This window comes from Rosa chinensis, chromosome 6, assembly GCF_002994745.2.
Source record: "Rosa chinensis cultivar Old Blush chromosome 6, RchiOBHm-V2, whole genome shotgun sequence".
NCBI lineage: Eukaryota > Viridiplantae > Streptophyta > Magnoliopsida > Rosales > Rosaceae > Rosa > Rosa chinensis.
In genome coordinates this window covers 44,714,907-44,736,258 of record NC_037093.1, presented here as the reverse complement: position 1 = coordinate 44,736,258, position 21,352 = coordinate 44,714,907, and the positions used below count along the sequence as shown (strand labels likewise).

General features: G+C 36.6%; 1 protein-coding gene across 1 annotated transcript; it reads left to right on the top strand.

The window, feature by feature from the left end:
• The first annotated feature begins 15,637 nt into the window (after positions 1 to 15,637).
• LOC112172112 (3-hydroxy-3-methylglutaryl-coenzyme A reductase 1) lies at positions 15,638 to 17,680 on the top strand. Its single transcript, XM_024309300.2, has one exon. It carries the CDS (start codon positions 15,789 to 15,791, stop codon positions 17,571 to 17,573), a length of 1,785 nt encoding a protein of 594 aa, XP_024165068.1. The 5' UTR covers positions 15,638 to 15,788; the 3' UTR covers positions 17,574 to 17,680.
• Positions 17,681 to 21,352: the final 3,672 nt, after the last annotated feature.

Here is a 21,352-nt window from a genome sequence, read left to right as displayed (position 1 = left end):
TGTTCTCAAACTTGGAATATACATAATCAGACAATCTTTAGATTAAGCATTTGATTAACTAGTCAGATGAGTATAGCAAGCAAGTATTTCAAACCAGTCCAATTCCATCACTTTCTTCATTCCAAACTAACAAAATTGAACTAACAAGATAATTAGATATGATGCAGTACGAGTTTGTGACTAGATACAATTAGATATGAAATGAACTACTTATCAATCTCATAATTCTAGACTTTTTGTTTTCATTTTTTGAAGTTATACATGTCTTCGTTGCTGCCATGGGTGAAGTTAAAAGCAATTGAGAGCTTTTATTTTGCTAAGAGATAATTAAAAATAAAACTTTTGGCTACTTGTGGTGGTGGTGTTAGCACTTAGAAGATAAGAAATGGAATCATGCACTAGCCAAATATAATGGCTTCTTGTCAAAATCTTCTGGACTCTTGTTTGCATCAATGAAACTTTGTCATGCAGCGGTGGCTTTTGGGATTTATCATGAGGTTTTAATCAATTGTAATCAAAACTGAACAAGACAAAAGCTCAAATCTTGAGGTCTGGAGTGCAGGAACAAAACAAAAAAGTTGTAATGGACTCAAATGATATTAATTGACTAACAACTTTAATTGCTTGGGTAATCCTGATATATGCATAAGTTCCAATTTATGAATCATAAATTGACTAACAACTTGACATATTTATGCAGATCTAGGAAATGAGATTCACTTACAGCAGAGACTGATTTGTTGAGGCAATGTTTCTGTGCTTCTCTCTAAACTACTCCTTATTCAAAACCAAAACAAAATGCCAGCAAATTAAATAAATTCACAACAACAACAAAAAAGTAAAATTTTCAAACTTAACCAATATGGATCGCTTACCTTTGAGATCAGTTCTCAAGCAAACTCGAGCAATATTTTAGTCCAAGAGTTGCAGCAACAGATGCATAGAGAGTGATACCCTGCATGAGCAGAATATACAGGAAGTAAAGATGTGTACAGTTTCAATACAATGCTTGTCAAGCAAGTTTACCAAAAGGGAGATGTCACAACAAATAGGCATTTAAGAACAGATAATTCTCCAGCATGCATAACCTTATCATTATCAATAGATTGATAGTAAATTTTCAATAACTATTTTTTGCTCGACTGACAATTACTTTAGAATGATGTTTTTACCTTGAAATAAGTTACTTTATAGTTAAACAGAGAAGGACCACACGGTCTGCGAGTCAGCAAATTCAATAAATAACTTATCTTTGGTGATCTGAAGTGTATAAGACGGAACCGGTTCCACTCTATCATCTCAAATTTTAGGGGGCACTTGCAACATGCTAATAAGATGTCACTAAACTTCTCCAAGTTCACCACTTAAACTACAACTAGGATACTAAGGAAGCCTTTATATATTCAGCAACTCTCTATTTGCTTCACCAGAACATGAAAAGAATACATTCTTTCATTTAATTTCTTTCTAAAAACATGTAAAGTTCATAAGACCCAAGTTGTACCCTATTACAAGAGTTACCTTACCAATTCTAAATGCCCATCAGGCCATCAGTAGGTTTGAGTACAAAAGGCAAATGTGAAAACTATACGGTCCTTGTCGAGATGGGAGAATTGTTGCCCAATTCAAGAGTTCTTCACCATTAGATCGGAGTAGGTCACTGCGGTACCTTGAGTGATAAAAAGCAGCTTCCCAAGTGGCTTCCCCTCTTGAACAATACAAATTGAATTCAACCTGCTGTCATTTATGTTCTGAAGCACTGGAGCCTACAAATATTACATATTTGCATTAACCAATAATATTCAAGAAAATAATCGTATATATTAAGAGTAACCATACGTATAAAGGAAGACGAAGAACCTACTTTTCTCAGTGAAGATAAGAAGCAATTGCACATAATGTTTCTTTTGTCTTTCAATGGAAGAATGGAAATTAAGGAATTAATTTTGAGTATCAAGATCTTTGTTTTCTTCCAGTTTGTATATGTTAATCATAACCACCGTCTTCAAAAGTTCAAATCCTTATTCCTTTCTGTCATTGACTAATTGACAGTATTGACTTCATATTCAATTATTCATAGGAAGCTTGTTGTTAGAAAACCACAAATCTATATATGGTTTACTCAATTGCGTCTTCTCTTTTAATATAACTCTTTCTTGCGACTCCTGCATTACTTTTTGTCATGGTTCATGAATTCATCGTAATTCATAAGTTCCTTAACACATACACATAGTACTTTCTTATCATAAGCAGATCAAACTCATAAAATGTGAAACTCTATCGTGAAGAACAAACTGACAATACCCAAAACCCACAAACCAAATTCTATCACCAAAACTTAAACAGTCAAAAACCTGCAAAACCAAAATTAGACCAAACCCACCAAATAGAATCAAAAACCAAGCATTACCCATCAAAATAGAGCATACCAATTTGACTCTGGGGTCGAGAGAATGAAGAAAAGTGACGGGTTCCGACACGTACTGGCCAATGGGGCAAGCGGTGGCACCGGAGATCAATCTGAGAACTTTATCGGATCCCAAAGCTTGGGCGGGCAACAGGTTCGCCCACCACGGCGGTTGGCTATTATCGCTGGCGGCGGAAGCTCTAATTCGGAAGCTTGATTTAGGGTTTACAAAAATAAGGGTTTTGTTGTTGTTGTTGTTGAATGAACGAAGGGGAGTGAAGTTTGGGGTTTTGGGAGGAAGAAGAAAAATAAGAAGGAGGTGGAGCTGAACTAGCAGATGTCGACTTCGCAGATTGCTATGGTTGACTTCGTTGTCGGGACTGGATGGAGGGAGCGGGAAATAGCAGATGGAGGGAGCAGGAAATAGCAGATGGAGGGAGCGGGAACAAGAACAATGTTCATGAACCCAAAGTTTTTGCTGACATGTTTAATTTTGGCACCTATATTCACCCAAAAGTCAAAAAAAAAAAAAACCAAAAAAAATGTATAAAAGGAAAATACACGACGGCACATTCTGCCGTAGTTAAAAGTAGAGAAATTTAGCGACGGAAAAAATATGCCGTAGCAATTGAAGGCACATTTATGCGACGGCGACGCCTTGCCGTGGCAAATAATTTTTCTCTTTGCGACGCGGCATTTGCCGTAGCAAATTTTTGATCAATGGCGACGGCATTCTAACGCCGACGCTAACTGGTGAAGCTAAATGAATTCTTTTTTGTAGTGCTAGTAGATGGTCGAATTAATCTCTTTTTCAGGAGATCTTCTATATCTTTTCTGAATTCTTTTTATCTTCCTCTTTGTACTGAGGAATGGATTTAGCATGACATATAACATGTATATCATGTAATCTTAATTCACAGACCACTGGGTCTTTTTCCAAAATTTCTGAGGGTCGACATCTATGTTCTGTTCAAGCATTTTCTTGATTTTTTCAAGCGTAGGGATTTTCTGGGTTTCAAGCTTATTTTGAAAGTGCTTGAGGTTATGTTCATGTATAAAACTAGCTTCTTCATCTTCACTAGTTTCTTCCTTTTCTTCATCTGAAGATTCTTCAATAAGCAATTCTTGTTGTTGTTTGTATTGTAGCACAGGTTCAAATCTGGGCTTATAATCACCACTATTTTGTTGCGATCTCTGATATTGAGTAGTAAAGTTTGGACATACTATACTTTTTGCTTGGGTAAGTCTATCTGCCCAAAACATTATATCTCCTTTTCTGAAGCTTATAGCTTCGTCATCTTGAACAAATCTCTGTTGGAGAATGAAATCATTTCCCAACAAGAAGTCTGCTACTTGGCCTTCTGCTTGCCAAAGAGTGTTGATGATAAATGTTCCTCCACCGATGGTGATGTGAACATCTCTAGCTATCTTGTTCATGGTAAACTAGCTTCCATCAAACTGAACACCAGTAGCTATTCTTTTATTATCTCCTTTCTAGAGTTCTTCTAGAATTGCAATTTTTTTTGCAACTGTGAATCTTGACCCATTACCTACGAATGCATATAGATGATATTTTTTGTGATCAAGGAATTTTAATCCAATCTCTATATAGTTGCCGTATTTACTAGTAGAGATTACTTTTGATTGTTGAAGCTCATCTTGAGGTTGTTCTTGTGGTACGAAAGGTTTACATTCTTCTTCTGGATTGTTTTCTAGTTCGACTAGTACTATATTTTCTCATATCTTTTCTTCCTTTATTTTTGGAGAAGATAGAACAATAGTTTCAGTGGTTTTATGATGTAAAACTTCTGAACCCTTCTTTTCACAAAAAATACTCTTCGTATGCTTGTTCTACTAATTGGCTTATGGCACCATTCTTTGTTTTTCTTCTTGCTTCAGGTATGAAGCATTGTTTGTGATAAGTCTTTTTCGACTCCTTCACAAAATATAGGATGTCACGCCCCTGATTTTTAACACAAATAAAAATCAATATATAATCCCATAATTATACATGAGTGATAGTTCAGCCATCAATACAAAATACTTGGAAACATTTTCCCTTTAAACCAAGTACATACTGATGCCCTGAACCCTCAAAGTTGATATATAATCGCTCTCCATAGAGTTATGTATTATACAAGCTTACGAATTAAATTGTCACAACATGATAATAAGTAAATGCTCCTCAGAGCTCACTACAAGCGAAAGTCTTAATAACAGTAAGGTCACAAAAATGACTTCCTACAGTAAAGCTGCTAGCACGCTACTTCAGATTCAGCCACGATTTCCTTGACCTGCAGGATTAACCCCTACACCCTTTGAATGGTGCACCGGGTTGCCACACAACAAATCCGGTAAGCTTTTGCAAGCCCTATGAGTAACTCAAAAACACACACACTCTGTTTTCCCCAAAACAACACATTCTTTTTCCAAAAGAGAACAACACAAATCACCCCGTGATAAAAACCATATTAATTGAAACTCTGACAATTCAATATGCATTTCCCAAAATCACAATAAAAGTCACACCGTGATGAAATCATATAAATTGAAACTCTGACAATTTAAATATTATACATAAGTCCATCCCGGACATTTAAAAGAAAGAATCCCCGACACTCCCTTTTAAAAAAAACACGTACTCATGAGCATCAAATAGCTCCCCGCTACCTCCCATGATGTAAAATGGCAACAGACTAGAGCTCTAACTGATCGTATCCACAAACCCGGCCAAAGTCGTGAAGTCCCGATATATTTGCTTGAGGTCACTCCCAGCAACCCCGAATCCTCAGACCTCCCCGGTCGTCAGATCAAAACATTTCAAAGCTGTCACTCAGGACCAAAGTTACACGACTCTCAAAAGAAGATGTCACCCCATGACCTCCGAATCATCTGACCTCCCTGGTCGTCAGATTCAAAACATTAAGCAAGTCACACAAGACCCAAAATGTTAAATCAAATCAAAAGGAGAAATCACCACTTGTGACTCTCAAATCTTCCGACCCCCGGTCGTTAGATCAAAACCTTAAGCACCACTACTAGAATTTTGCTCTTAGACATCATGCCAATTACATTGGTGAAGAATTCACGCGATGTAAAAAAATGTCATTAACATCGATTCTTCAAATTCCGATTTATATGCATATAATTGACATCGTTTATTACTGTTGACCGATGTCTACAATTTGATTCTGAAATTTAAAAAAACGCGGAAAAGATTAAGTTAAAAATTTTGAGAGGCGGGCAACAAAATTTCCATTCCACCTACACTTTGTCAGATTTCCCACTTCTATCTCACTCACTTTTATCTCCCAATTTTTACACACTCTCTCTTCCTCGAAACCCTGGCTCTCTCCTCCTTCCTCTTCCGCTATCTTTCCATGCATGACCACCACCGCCTCCCTCTACTGTCTCTCCCTGATTAACGGCCTCCTCCCTCTCGCCAGCACCATCACCTCTGCCTGCAAGCTCGCTCCCTCTCTCTCTCTCTCAGATCTCAAAAGATTGAAAGAAGGGGAACAATCCTTCGCTCAATCCACCATGATCCACATACCAGAGAGACCGCTAGCGAAGCGGCCAGATTCTGATCAAGTCCGACCACGGAGCAGCTGGAGGGGAAGCATTCGAAGATATAGAATCAGAAAGCATCCCTGACCTTGAGCCTAAACGCACCGTTTCGTCATCTTTGAAATCTCAGACTCTTAGTTTTCGAAGTTGAAACTTTGATTCAAAATGTCCATCGATTCAAATCTGTCGAAGCTTCACCGTCTGATCGACGATTCTCTCCGTCCTTACCCAGTGAGTTCACGATTTAGGGTTTTCAATTTGGGGCTTTTGTTTTCTTGTTTGTTTCAGCAGCTCAATTCGCTTTTGCAGGAACCATATGTTGTTTGGGTGACCAAAGAGAGAGAAATTTGGGTTAGTCTCTCTCAGGTACTTTGGCAAGTAAAGCTTTTTATTTGGTGTAATTTATTGACATCGAATTTTTTTTTATGATTGTTATACTGGTGAGATCCATGATAAGCATTAATACCAATCTATTCAATAAAGTTTCTACTCTACTATGTAAATTTTTTATTTTTTGTTCAGTTATACAATTGGTCTCTTGCTATTAACTGGTTATTATTTGATTATTCTGATCCCCAATACCTAGACCTGTTCATTTTAAATCCTTACCCTATGTAGTTCTTCATTATAGTAAACGTTTATTTTTCAGTGTTTTTAAAGTTTTATTTATGATGGTAACCTTTTTGATAGTTTCCTCTGCCATGTCTTGAAGTTGGATATCTTATTGCACTGTCAGGAGGGATACCAATTGCACCTCATAGTGATTGGAAACAATCAAAAATTCTTTTGAACCATGAAGAGTTTCAACAGGTAATTCTTTATGTTGATTCGTGATTCTGCATTTATTTATAGTGCATTACGAAAAGAAAAATTACCTGCACACCTAAATCCCTTCAGCAGGTCAGCAAAAGCTACATCAAACCCCTGGTGACAATAGTTCTAGAGCACATCTCGGAATGGAAGGGCTGTGTATATGGATTTTTTTTTCTTATCAATCAATTAACAACTACTGGGAGATGTAAAATTTTGTGCATTAGTAATATGGTACAGGGTGGTTCTTTGATACAATAAGGAGGCTGCTGTCATAAGGCAATAACATACAGAAACTAAAACAAGTAAACAACACTATATTTACTTTTAATTGTGATCTTCACCCATAGTTTATTATGATGATATATTTTGTGACATTTCATTCAAATTACTTAATGCTTGTAGGATAAGTGATTTTGAGTTTACTCCAAAATTTCCAGTATTGGATCTATTAGACATTCCCCTATATCATGGCTGGATTGTTGATCCCTAGGTTTGTTTTTGAAGTTCTCAAATCTTACTTGGCACGAGTAAAACACTTTTTCTTTTTGCAATATGAAGGTTGCTGATTCTCAGTGAACTTAATTGTGGGGCTTTGTAATTCACATTTATGGTTGATGTACATCCTGTACAAATGTTATCCCATAGTTGTGTATTAATGTTCCAGATTCAATTGTGAATAAATAGATGATTTGAACTACGTTCTTTGTTGTTTGCACTTCTCTTATATATACTATGAAGCAATCTGGATACTTGATGTTTCAAGAAAGGTTGTAGTTTTACTCAATTTATGATGTACTTAAGGAAATAAGATGTATTGATTCGATTTTGGCCTGGTTTGTATGTCCAAAATATGTTCACTGGCTGATGCTTTAAGATTGTGTATAATCAGATTGCTTGAATTAATGCAATGCCCCATATTCAAGAAGCGATGTTAAAAAAACTAATGGACATCGATGTAAACTACAGGGAACGATGTCTAGTATCAATATGGACATCGATTTACAATTTGGAAAACGATGTATAGCATCAATATGGACATCGATTTACAATTTGCGATTTACAATTTGGGAAACGATGTCTAGATTCAAAATGGACATCGATTTACAATTTGGGAAACGATGTCTACTATTAATATGGACATCGTTGTTAACCTAAAACCTGATGTAATATAGTAAAATGGACATCACTTCATAAAAGGAAACGATGTTTATTATAACATTGCACATCGTTCATACAATACTAAGGAATGTAGATTGAATCTTAAATAGTAGGATATATGGAAAATATGCGTGAACCTCACAAACAGCATGCAAAATGAAAAGAATCCGATGTCTGACACTATATAAAACATCATTTCTAATATGAGTAACAATGTTAAAATGAATACTTCTGCTATTGGACCTATACTTCATTAAGCATTAAATGCCAAAATATGAAGGTTCAACAATATCTAAACACACTAATATGTCATCATAATAACGGTTTTACATCGGTTCCATAAGCTTATTCGATGTCTATTTTTGATCTGGACATCGGTTTTTGACTGATGTCTTTTTGTTCATGATCTTTAACATCACCCACTAAGACATCGGATGGTTTTTTTTTTAACATCGGTTTCTGGCCGATGTCTAAGGCCAAAATTCTAGTAGTGATTATATTTGCTTTGCATTGTTCTCTCAGTATTTGTCTATTTCTATCAGCAATTCCTCCTACTAAAAATTTTTCAATTGATTTTTTAGCTATACTTTCTCTCATAGCTGTTCTCCATGGTTTAGGAAGTTTTCTGTGTAACAAGTTTACTAGATCAGTGTTTTCTAGTTCACCTATTGTACAATAGTGTTCCTGAAATTCATTTAAATACTCTTCAAAATATCGCATGTTGCAAATCTTGAGAAAATAAATGTTTGATTTGGCCGATTCTTTGGCCTTTTCACTTATGTTTAAGACATCTCCACAGAATTGGTCATACAGAGATACTGCAAAATCATATGGTGATTTCGAGTTTTTGATATGTTCTAATCATTCTTTTCCTCTTTCAGTTTCTTTAAAAGAGTAGTATTTCTTGGCTACTCCAGTGAGAGTAGTTTCAAAATATACTTAAAGATCTGGTACTTCAAACTTTCCAAGGGTCAGAGCAGCAACCATCATGAGGCTATCTATCCATTGGTCAATAGCTTTTCTTTTATCTAGAACTTTGTCTAAATTCAGCCATGTACCGCAATTTGTAATTGGTACTCTAGGCAGATTGTCTTCTGGGACTTATCTTTGAGAGTTTCTTTTTTCTTTTCTGTCTATAGGTGCTTTCTGTATAGGGAGTTTTAGTTTTCCCTTTTCTCTAGTGATGAAAGTTTTGGAATTGGAGTTTTCTCCTTCTTCCATTTCTATATCTTGATAGGGAAGGACTTTTCTTACCTTTCATACTCTGAAATTCTTTATTTCTTCGATTAGTTGTTCTAATCGTGTTGTGTCTTTGCAAGATTCTGCTTCATCATATAGTTCATAGAGCTTTTCTGCTATAAGCATATTTACTGGTCTATTTAGATCAGCCTTTAGTTCTTCTTCAGTAATAGGATGTGTTAGTTCTTCTATAATTAATTTAGTACCACTGGTACTTGTTTCTATAGTGTTGTTGCATCTTCTGAAATTTTTGTTTATCCTGATGTTCTCAGGACAAACATCACTTTTTCTGTGATCATGAAATTTTAGACTGATATCCCCAGTTTTTCTGCTTTCATAAATTGCTGCAGTAGCACTTTTTGGTGGTTTCTGTAAACCAGATAATTTCCATTCGATTGAAAAAGTTACTTCATTCCAAGTAACATTGTGTATTTGTTGCGAATGATTCATTTGGCTGGTGAGAAACTCAGTAGTAAGACCTGGGATATTCAATATCCTTGTCTTAGGTTCGACAGTGGTACTCATCAGTTTATAGTATATTCTGTATTCTATTACAAGTTCTTGCATATTTTCTTTCATTGTTATGCCATCTGTCTTGACTCTTAATCTTAAACAGTGAGCAACATCTTTCAAGCTTGTTGAGGAGTTTGGGAAACAGTTGAAATATGCCACTTGATTGCATAAAGATGCTTCAAGTGTTCCCAATAGACTAGCTTCAAAATCTATTAGTCTTTTGTCTTGTAAGACACATAGGACTGAATAGTTTATGCCTTCTCGGACAAGAGTTTTTATTCCAACTTGGACTACTCCAATATGCATGAATTGATAATTTTTTTCTTTTGCTCTAGCAACTTCTTGAGGAGTGATGATTAAGAGATCTGTTTCTCCTGCTGTCGATGGAGTTGTAAATTCCAATAATTTGAAATGGTGGCTATCCATCAGTTCAAATTTTCCTCTTTTATAGATTTATTTGAAATCTAGTTTTGGAATTGAAGAGTTTTTTCACCTCTTGTTCTATTTTGTTGTATTCGAATTCTTTTGCATTTAGGAGTTGTACTCCTTTCTTTTTTCCAAAGATACTCATTATTTTAGCATCTCTTGCTACCAAGTGTTTTGGTTTTTCATATTTGATGCTAGTCAAACTAGTTGTAGATTCTGGAAAAATCATATTTGGAACAAGATTCTTCATAGGTTTCTCTAATGGTTTGAATCCATTAGATTTCTTGGATTTTACTGGAAGACTTTTCTTATTCTTTAGTAATTGTTTCATAGAATCCAATATTTCTTTTTATTCTATGATTTTTCTGCTAACACTGATTAGCTGTTCTTCTGCCCTTTTAGGAAGATCTTTGATATAATCTAGTTTATTTTCTAATTTTTCTAATTTAGAGATTATATCTGGTAATTTTTCTAGATGATCTTGAGATCTAGATAATTCATTTATTAGATTCTGATGTTTCACATCAGAAGATTTTAATAGAGAGTTCAACTTCTCTATAATTAATTCAGACATTGTCCCCATTAGGGATTTTTTTGAGCTTTCTCAGCAAGCTCTGATACCAGTTTAGACGGATCTAACCGATGCTCAAATAATCAAGAGGCTTTTGTTCCTCTTCAAAAGTTTCTTTAATTTCACTAATATTTTTCTCGACTTTATAAAAAATTTTCTGGACTATGAAGATAATAATATCCCATTAACCTGGAGTTTCTCTTTTAAGCCATTGATCTAAAATCTTCTAACTTTCTCAATTTTTCTTTTTCTTCTGCTAATTCTTTACTAGTTCTGCTGCAAATAGCAAGTAAATCTAGTATGGAAAGGATTGAAATTATGAATAGTAAAATTAACTACTGTTTACCTTCGAGTATAGAGGATAGGCTTATACCTGCAATATGTCAAATGAATAAACTCAAAAGTATGAGCCTACTACACTTTGTCATTTTTTTTTTTTTTTGGGTAACTGGATAGATAACGGAAAAGTTAGCGGCGTACACCAAAATAAAAGATTATGGCAAACTTGATATACTAATGTTATAGTTATGAAAGTTGGTACGCTAAAGTGTAGAAATGACTAAAGTTTTTTTTTTTTTGATCAAATATAGAAATGACTAAAGTTGATGTATGATTTGAGATGTTTTTTTTTTTTTTTTGGCATGTTACGTACATAATGTTACTTCACCTATTAAAAAACCTAAAGCAATAATGAAGATCTTTCTGAATCTTCTGTCAGTGATCTAGCTAGTTAGCCTTCATAACGGCACCCAACACGGTTACGAAATATAAGTTCAGCATGCACGTTGTTAATATTCTGAGCAACTGGCATGGCCAGTGTGAACTGGGAAAATAATATTAGGTACGTAATCTCTTTCTCCTCTAGTACTCTTGTTATTATCAGATCAAATTAAATATATACCAGGCTTTGGACTGTTGAATCATTCAAACCTGATTTTATGTTTTTAAAGTCATACCGTCAAGGCTGCAAAGAAGAATCTCTAGAGAACTAAACAAGCAAAGGATTAAAACAAAATGAAGAACAACACGTACTTTTGAATTTTTCTCCCAGAATAGGTAAAATGAAGAACATTGTTCTTTTTTCTTTTCTTTTCTTTTGTCTCTGAACTCTGTGAAGTATATATTGCAGAAAAATAACAAAGCAGACGAAAACAGATGAACGAAGAAGCGGCTGCGGAATATATATATATATATATATATATATATACAGATCCTATCCAGAGCGAGGCATCGCTTTGAAATTTCAGAGCGAGGTTAGGGTTTAGGGTCACTTTTCGGTCGCATATCCACATCTCAACCGTTCAGTTTCTAGGTACTAATGTATAGATCATCTCTACAAAATTTCAGCCAAATTGATGGTCGTTAAGGCATTGATAACTGCCTTAAATCTAGTACGGTTCAGGTTGGACAGATTTAGTTCGTCCATTGGTTTAAGCGAGTTGAATACCTTAAAGACCATCAATTTCGTTGAAATTTTGCAGAGATGATCTATACATTAGTACCTAGAAACTGAACGGTTGAGATGTGGATATGCGACCGAAAAGTGACCCTAAACCCTAACCTCGCTCTGAAATTTCAAAGCGATGCCTCGCTCTGGATAGGATATGTATATATATATATATATATATATATATATATATATGATTATAAGACTAAAAAAAGAGAACCGCTCTAGCTTGTAGCCAATGCCGTCATGCCGACCTAGCTATATATATATGGTGGATTTTCTAATTCCAACTTGTAGTTTTCAAATGACGCGTGAACAATTTAAACTATTGAGTCAGTGGACTCGGTTAAATTATTTTATTTTGGTGGATCAATTTGGATTTTGCATTCTACTACTACGTAATCGATCTTCCTTCACCCAATGTTGATCGATTCTATTATTAAATTTCATTTCATATCCAGACCAAAAAAAAAAAAAAATTTCATTTCATATGTGCACGTTTTAGGTTGCACCCTCAATGAAATCATTTCTGCATTTTGCGCGCATAACGTGGCGATCAAAATGATTTTTAATTTCTTCAATGTTTGTAATGAAGAAACAAATAGGATGGGCTTTCTCAGAAAAGAAGCCAGCTATACATCCACAATCAACAGAATCATTCATACATGATCAATTATAGGAGTCAAAACATTTTTGTCTTTGTCAAAAATATTTGCATTGTTGAAGTTACGGCACCATATATAGCTAGAATTTATATTTCTTTCTTGTGATGTTGACTGGGTAAGAGTGCGTGCTGAGGACTATAACAAATCAGAAATACGTACACAGAGTTATATATAGTTATATACTAGTATTACTACTATCACATATAATTGAAGTGCATTGAATTTCTCAGTCTTAGTAAAGGAAATAGGCGCCCGCCAGCCAGTTCAGACTATAGAGGCCAGGGGTTGTTGGCCAATTAATCACGAATCTCAATCGATCCCAAAGAACAAGAGGCCATAGACTTTTTAAAGTGATTTTCAGATTATGTTCAGGCAATTACTAGTGCACACTAGCAAGTTGCAAATCAGGAAGCAATCAAACATGTTTGACTAATGGAGTTAGGCGAATACTGACTCTGTCACTCTTTTCAAACTATATATATTCTTGTTTGGTTGGCTATCTAGGCGATCCGTGATTATAAAAGCAGGAAATTTGTTTGAGTTTCATTAGTATATTTTGCTGTAATTAATGGTTCTATTTTCAACTCCGGCCGTCGAAGAAATACCACCAATCCCCTAAACTTGTCTCTCATTTTTCTAATGCTAACTTCAATTGGTATAAGGGAATCGATCATGCATGTCCACGTGGCACAGGTGATAACTGGGAGGGCAATGATGGGCGGAGGCCTAAGATTTATACCCTCAAATTCTATGTGTCATGTCATGTAAACAAATAGAAATTTTATTTTCAACTCCACATAATATATTTTGCCACATCATACTATTGCAACACCAACTTTACCCTTTTGTATGTGCTTTTAGATGTTAGGGGATGAATCAATGACATTAATGAATTTAACTAGGTGACAAAACAAAAATATCAGCTATTAATTATGTATTAATTTAAGGGATATATGTCTACAGATTCTTTGACCAATATTTTTTTTTTCATTTAATTAAACTATTTCCTATTATTTTTTTCGATTTCCAAATAGTATTAATATATTAATTGAATTAGGTGTCGAGAAATAGGCATTAACTTTTGTTTCTAAATATTGATTAATTTCATCTAAAAAATAGCATTAATAAATTGAATTTGAAAAATACATATGTCCAAATTAAGTGGTAATTAAGAAAATACTCCATGTCAGTAGCCGCCAGCAATTATCATCTACAATCTAACGATAAGGTAAAAATAAATAAACTCAAATACAACGTTTAAATCCTAGCTATAGATAGAGAAAAAAATGAGCAAAATAATACATATATACAATCATATGAATATATATTTTTCACATTATATTTTTAAAATTTGCAGGAATCCAACAAAGTTCAAATTCATATACATGTGTTATGCAAATCAATTGATCGAATGTATGTACAAATCTATTGACTGAATTACAAGAAATTTTTTCTATTATTGATTGAAGAAAAAAATTTGTTGTTTAAATGATTAAATATGAGCATGAGTATAATGAAAAGAAAGAAAAACCAAAATAATTTTTTTAGAAGAAAACCAAAATAATTTAGAGGCATTAGATTTTGGAAGGAAAAGATTGTCTTTTTCTCAAGAATTACATGGCATGATTTGACAAATAGGTGATTTGTGTAGCTGACATGGCATGACACTTAGAATTGAGGCCACAAATCATTTTCCTACTGAGAAGTCTACACGAGTTCATTTGATTTTTTTAGTGCACATGGACGTGCTAACTAGCTCATTGTGTAGGAAATATAGTGAGGTTTTTATGTACTAATAGTAGTTTGCGCCTCGGATTTAGCTGCCATATTATGGATTATAACCCAAAAATGATCATATCCCGATCTCAAATTCGAATTGCCTTGGAAGCAAAGACTTTAGTAGGGGCTGGCCTCAAAGGTTAGGATCCTCAAATCCCTTTTGAGATTATATATTTATTTCTTATTTTATTTTATTAAATGAGTGATAGCACATGAACAACCTCCCTAACACTGCGTTTTATTACTCTAAAAAATGAATGACAAAAGAGGGAATCTAACCAAAATCTTTGAAAGCGACAACCAAAAAAGAACAAATTGACGAACTCTAAACTGTGGAATACCCTCCCTCACTCTCATAATACAATAAAATAAAAGAAGGGAGACACATCCCGCACCACAGATGAAGATAAAACCGAAGGGCATAGTTTTATTCGTGCAAGTCGATTTTATGTGGGAGTGCACCAAGAATGGCATTAGTAGTGAAGAACTAGGAGATCAGATCACACAATTGTCTGGATCATCGGCAAGTTGCTCTTTTTTTTTTTTTTTTTTGGAATTTTTAAAATAAGATTGCATGAAAGTAAAGTGCATGTAGAAAACTAAAAATTTAAAACATGTCGAAAATGGACCGGTAAACACTGTAGTAAATTAATGGCCACAGTGGCTAATAGCACTAAAACGATCAGGATAGGGGTTCTATCATGGAGGACAGACCTTGACCATTTTTCTTATTCTTTCTTTCGTCAAATTTTGAGCATAGTCTGGCTTAAATACCAGAACCCTAAAATTGATTAACAAAGATGGAGATAAAGACTACAAATTCGCAGAGTTGAGCAATATATAGTAAGAGAAAAGATACTGGGACAAAGAGAGTAAGAAATTGCCGGGAAAGAATTAAACACCACGAATACAATAATAGGCGTACTCGTTTGACTCTTTACTCATTCTCAGTGATGACCCTGTACGTAGCTTCCTACTTCGCACGCGAGCTCTTACTCACACGCCTAACAACTCTCCGCAACCAACACTATATATAGACCTCCCTCCTTCCATTTATATCAAACTCAAAACCAACACAGAAAACAACAAGAACGGGAATTCAAGCCTTCTTGTTCAGTTTTCCAAAGCTTACTTTTCTCTCTTCGATCTCTTCCGTCTGACCCACGGCGGCTTGTCTATCATCTTCCACATCCAACACATAAGATGGAAGTCGGAAAGAGATCGGCGATGGAGCATAACACCAAGTCAGGCAAGCCTTTAAAAATGAAAGTCAAGTTTGTCGACGATGAAAAGGATGTCGTCAAAGCCACAGACGCCTTGCCTCTGCCTCTGTACCTGACAAATGCGGTCTTCTTCACTCTCTTTTTCTCCGTCGTCTACTTCTTGCTCACAAGCTGGCGTGAGAAGATACGTACCAACACTCCTCTTCATATCATAGATCTCTCCGAGATCGTTGCGATCATTGCATTTGTAGCATCCTTCATCTACCTCCTTGGCTTCTTCGGCATGGATTTCGTTCAGTCCCTCATTCTCCAGCCCAGTAATGACATTTGGGCTGCCGACGATGATGAAGATATTATTCTTAAGGAGGATGCTCGCAAAATCCCTTGTGGCCAGGCCATTGATTGTTCAATTCCCAAAATGGCTCCGATTGCTTCACCAAAAGCTGTTCCTAAAGTTGCCCCAAAAGTGTTTGAAGAAAAGGCAATGATCGAGACACCACCACCTACTGAAAAAGACGAAGAGATTATAAAGGCAGTGGTTGCCGGAACCATTCCTTCATACTCACTCGAGTCAAAGCTCGGCGACTGCAAGAGGGCAGCCTCTATTAGGCGTGAGGCTTTGCAGAGAGTTACAGGCAAGTCTTTGGAGGGGTTGCCTTTGGAAGGCTTTGATTACGAGTCCATCTTGGGTCAGTGTTGCGAAATGCCAGTTGGGTATATTACCATTCCTGTTGGGATTGCTGGGCCTCTCATGCTTGATGGAACAGAGTTCTCTGTCCCCATGGCCACCACTGAAGGTTGCTTGGTGGCGAGTACCAACCGCGGTTGCAAAGCTATTAACTTGTCTGGTGGAGCTTCAAGTGTGCTATTGAAAGATGGAATGACCAGAGCTCCTGTTGTCAGATTCAACTCTGCTAAAAGAGCTGCTGAGTTGAAGTTCTACATGGAAGACCCTGCCAATTATGAAACCATTTCCATGGTTTTCAACAAATCAAGCCGATTCGGTAGACTTCAGACGGTCAAGTGTGCCGTTGCTGGGAAGAACCTGTACATGAGATTCTGCTGCAGCACCGGTGATGCTATGGGGATGAACATGGTCTCTAAAGGTGTTCAAAACGTTCTTGATTTCCTCCAGAATGACTTCCCTGACATGGATGTCATTGGCATTTCTGGTAACTACTGCTCAGACAAAAAGCCTGCTGCTGTTAACTGGATTGAAGGTCGTGGCAAATCTGTGGTTTGTGAGGCCGTGATCAAGGGAGACATAGTGACAAAGGTGTTGAAAACCAACGTGGCGGCCTTGGTGGAGCTTAACATGCTCAAGAACCTTACTGGTTCTGCCATGGCTGGTGCTCTTGGTGGGTTCAATGCTCATGCCAGTAACATTGTTTCTGCAGTCTACCTTGCAACTGGCCAAGACCCTGCTCAGAACATCGAAAGTTCTCACTGCATCACCATGATGGAAGCCATCAATGATGGAAAGGATCTTCACGTCTCTGTAACCATGCCTTCTATTGAAGTTGGTACAGTAGGAGGAGGTACCCAACTTGCATCGCAGTCGGCTTGTTTAAACTTGCTTGGAGTGAAGGGTGCTAACAGAGAGGCACCAGGATCAAACGCAAGGCAGTTGGCTTGTGTTGTGGCTGGTTCTGTTCTTGCTGGAGAGCTATCTCTGATGTCAGCTATTGCAGCTGGTCAACTTGTTAAGAGCCACATGAAGTACAACCGATCGAGCAAAGATGTCACAACTGTTGCTTCCTCTTAAGAGCTAGAACCTTGAACCTCAAGAAATTTTGCGACATATCTCTTTGTAAATTACTTCAAGTCTAATCTTTTATCTCATGTTAATAAATTTTTTCTTTATTACTCAAATATTGTTGCGATGATTGATCAAACTATGTTTTACTAAAGCATAAAATTTACAAATCTTTGCAAAAACATATTTTTGGTCAATTTTCACTGCATTTTTTTTTTTTTAGGATATTGAGTTGAGAAATATTGTGTTGAAAAAGAGAGACGAAGTTGTTTAAGGAAAACTGAAATTTGGAGAGAATTGAGTCATGCTTTCATTGATAATTGGGATCTCTTTATATAGAGGATTACAAGACATAGAATCAGAGTTGTATAAGGAAAGATAATCGTACAATTAATCGGATATTTATGAATATCTCCTAGAATATTTCTAATTCTAAACCCTATTACAACTAGGTCAAGTAACCTAGAGTTTGGGTCAGACACATATTTTGGATTTACTTGAACACATTCCATTGAAGGATTTATAAAAGAAAAATTTTAAATTCACATCCCTATTATTTTATTTTTCAAATCAAATTTTATAGGTATGTTAAATGTCCAAAACAGACATCTATATATTAGAAGAAGAAGAAAAATTGAATCACGCCTATATTCTTTTTTACGTCTCTTCTTCTAAACCCTAGACGTTGTAATACATGTTTCTTCTTCACACTTCATCATATCAATTTCGACCATTGACATAGATTCTTAAGACCACGATCATTCAATTATGTCGTGTTTGGATGAAATAAGAACTAAATACTGTTTAATCCTTGAACTTTTGACCATAAAACACTTCAGTCCCTGACTTTCTAATTTCACACGTTTAGTCCCTGTACTTCAAAATTTCAGACCAATAGGTAATTGCCGTCTAAAAGTCCCAGCGAAATGTCCATTATGCCTTCGGTTTTTTTTTTTTAAATAAATTTATTCCTTTCTCTTCTTTTATTTATTCTCTTTTCTTTATTTTATTTATTCTTTTTTTTTTTTCAAACAGAAAGAAAGAAAGGGAAAAAAGGAGAAAAAAATAAACAGAAAGAAAGAAAGGAAAAAAATGACAGGACCCGCCTCGAATTTCACCCTGAAATCCGAGGTGGCCTTGTGGGGCCCACCTTAGGGATAGCTCTACCAAAAATTCGGCAGAGTCACCCCTAAAATGGACTACCCAAAAACCTATAAAACACACAAAAACACTTCAAGCAAACCAATCTTATACTCCTGGAGCCACACTGCTCCCAATTACCAACAACTCCACTTTCACAAAACACAAAACTCAACAATACTAATACCAAAGGTTATCAGAGCAATACTACTATACACAGGGATATAAAAAGAAGAGTAAAGGATCAAGGGATCTTACACTGCGGAAGTAGTGACAACTATGCCTCAAATGTCATGTACGCCCGACCTCCACTAATTCGCCTGCAAATTGGGCATTAGAAACCGAAAGGCCCAGGGGAAAGTAGATGAAAACGTTAGCATGAGTGGACAAAATAAACAATTCAAAAGAAAAAAGATTTCATACTTTCCCACATTTATTCATTTAAAAACTTGATGCATGCACAAATGGTAAAACACATTTAGCTTTAAATCCAAGGATTTCAAAACGGTAAACCGACTAGCCTCGCTAGTCACAACATTCGAAAAAATATACATTGTGTTAATGCTCAAGTCCGGCGGTAGCCGATTCCTTGCTTAACGCGGGTCCGGTGGGCGGACCGCTACTCCTAGGATTAGGTGATTCCTGTTACTGCAACACGATAGACAGGGCGTCAGAGGGAGACCGCGTTGGGCGGTCTTCACTTCTCCGATGCCTAAGTCAGTCACTGTATATGCGCAGCATAACAATAAATGAGTAGTAATTGCGTAATTAATGAGGAGAGAGGAGAGAACCTTTTATAGGCGAGGAAGGGGTTGATCTTCTTCTTGTTTCCGATGTGGGACTGATGTGCTTCGATTCCCAGCGTCAGGGGCTTCTGATGCTATCTTGACACGGCAGCGCGTCAGCGGTGATCTGGGGGCGGTCCGGGGCTAGAGCAGTAGCCCGCCTGGCCGTGACTTCGCAGGTCATCCCCTTGGTGAGATTCGGTACCTCCGGCGGTACAATGAGCGTGGCTCATTATAGCTAATTATGCTCGTTCTAGCACATGTAGGTACACATTGTAAAACCGAAATCTCGTTTCTCAAGAAGATAAGACCAGCCCCGCTGGCTACAGTGAAAATCGAACTAGCCCCGCTAGTCAAGCAACGATAAGATATGGGGAAGAAGTTTCACCATACGAAAGAAGGGAGCCTCCCAGGCTCGGGTCGAAGTGTCCCACACTCTAGAGCATCCCATGCTCTGCCCTTACTCACCCACGAACACATAGTAAGCAGGGAGGAGTACTAATAGGCTAGCTAGCAATAAAATATAGCGACCCAAGTATGGTGGGTAAAAACCATTAAAATCCAGTAAATCTAAAAGGCTTCCCCATAAGTCCCGTGAATAAAGAAAACACGGGTACGATTCCCAACCGTACCTGGAAATTGTCGTAAAAAGTCACATAAGTCAACAGCGTGTCCCACACGCTAAAAGAATAATTAAATTATCAGTAAGGCATTCCCAATGCCAAAACCGAAAGTCGATAAACAAATAGGATATAACTTCATCGAAATCCCATTTCGAAAATCTTTCCAAAAATCTCAAATCAACGAATAGCAATATACTTAATTCCGGAAATCACCTCAGACAATTACTTCAACGAAATGTAACATAAATCACAATTTCAAAATCGAGCATAACAACTTTAATTCGAAAATCCAATTGACATAGTAACAAAATATTTAAATCCGTTTAATATGCTCGATAAATTAAAACAATGATTTAAGTCACTAATTCATTTCCCAAATCAAATCAAGACAAATCAACAATTGCATGCATCCATATTTAAAAGCAAAGGTCCACTCACAGTACTACTGGGCGACCACACAAACGAGTTTCTTCATTTAACCGTAGCTCGCGGCATTGCCCTGTACACAATTATATTTCCGTAAACGGCAATCTGATAAAATAATTACGAACCTAAACGAAACCTGAAAATCCCTATCTCCATTACTTCTCAAATTCAACCCAACTCTCTCCCACAGCACCAATTCCCCATTTAACATATTCCACAACGAAAACGAGGGAAATCTGACGGCCGGATTTCCCACAATTCAATCACAAACTCCGAACTTCGAAAATTCACAAACAATTCCAAACTCCTCCAAAATTCACCAAACTTCACATACAAGCTCTACAATATATATACAATTTAATGGGCTAAAAACCGAAATTAAAACACTGCCCTACATGCCTCCACGAGCCACCAACAGTGGCAGCGTGTGGGCCCCACGCGCCGGCGGCCACCAATTTTGGCAGCAGCACCTACACAACAGACCCAACATTTTTCATAACTACAACAAGTTCCAATTTTACCTTGAAGGGCTTCAAATTGGCCGGTGAAATTTTTCTAGAAAAACCTAAGAACCCTAGAATTTGAAATCGTTGATTCAACCTCCACACTGCAAATCGTGGCTCAAGGATAGGGGCGAAATGATCCTTGGCAAAAACCGAACCTTCGACGCCAGTTTGGTGGCCGGAGAAGGCCGGAATCACCGGAAATTGACAAGACTCCCAAACTGATACAGTGAACTTCACGGCTCAATTCCAAGCTCCACCGGCCGAGCCACCGCAAAACACCACCACAGGCGTGACAAGGATGAAGAGGC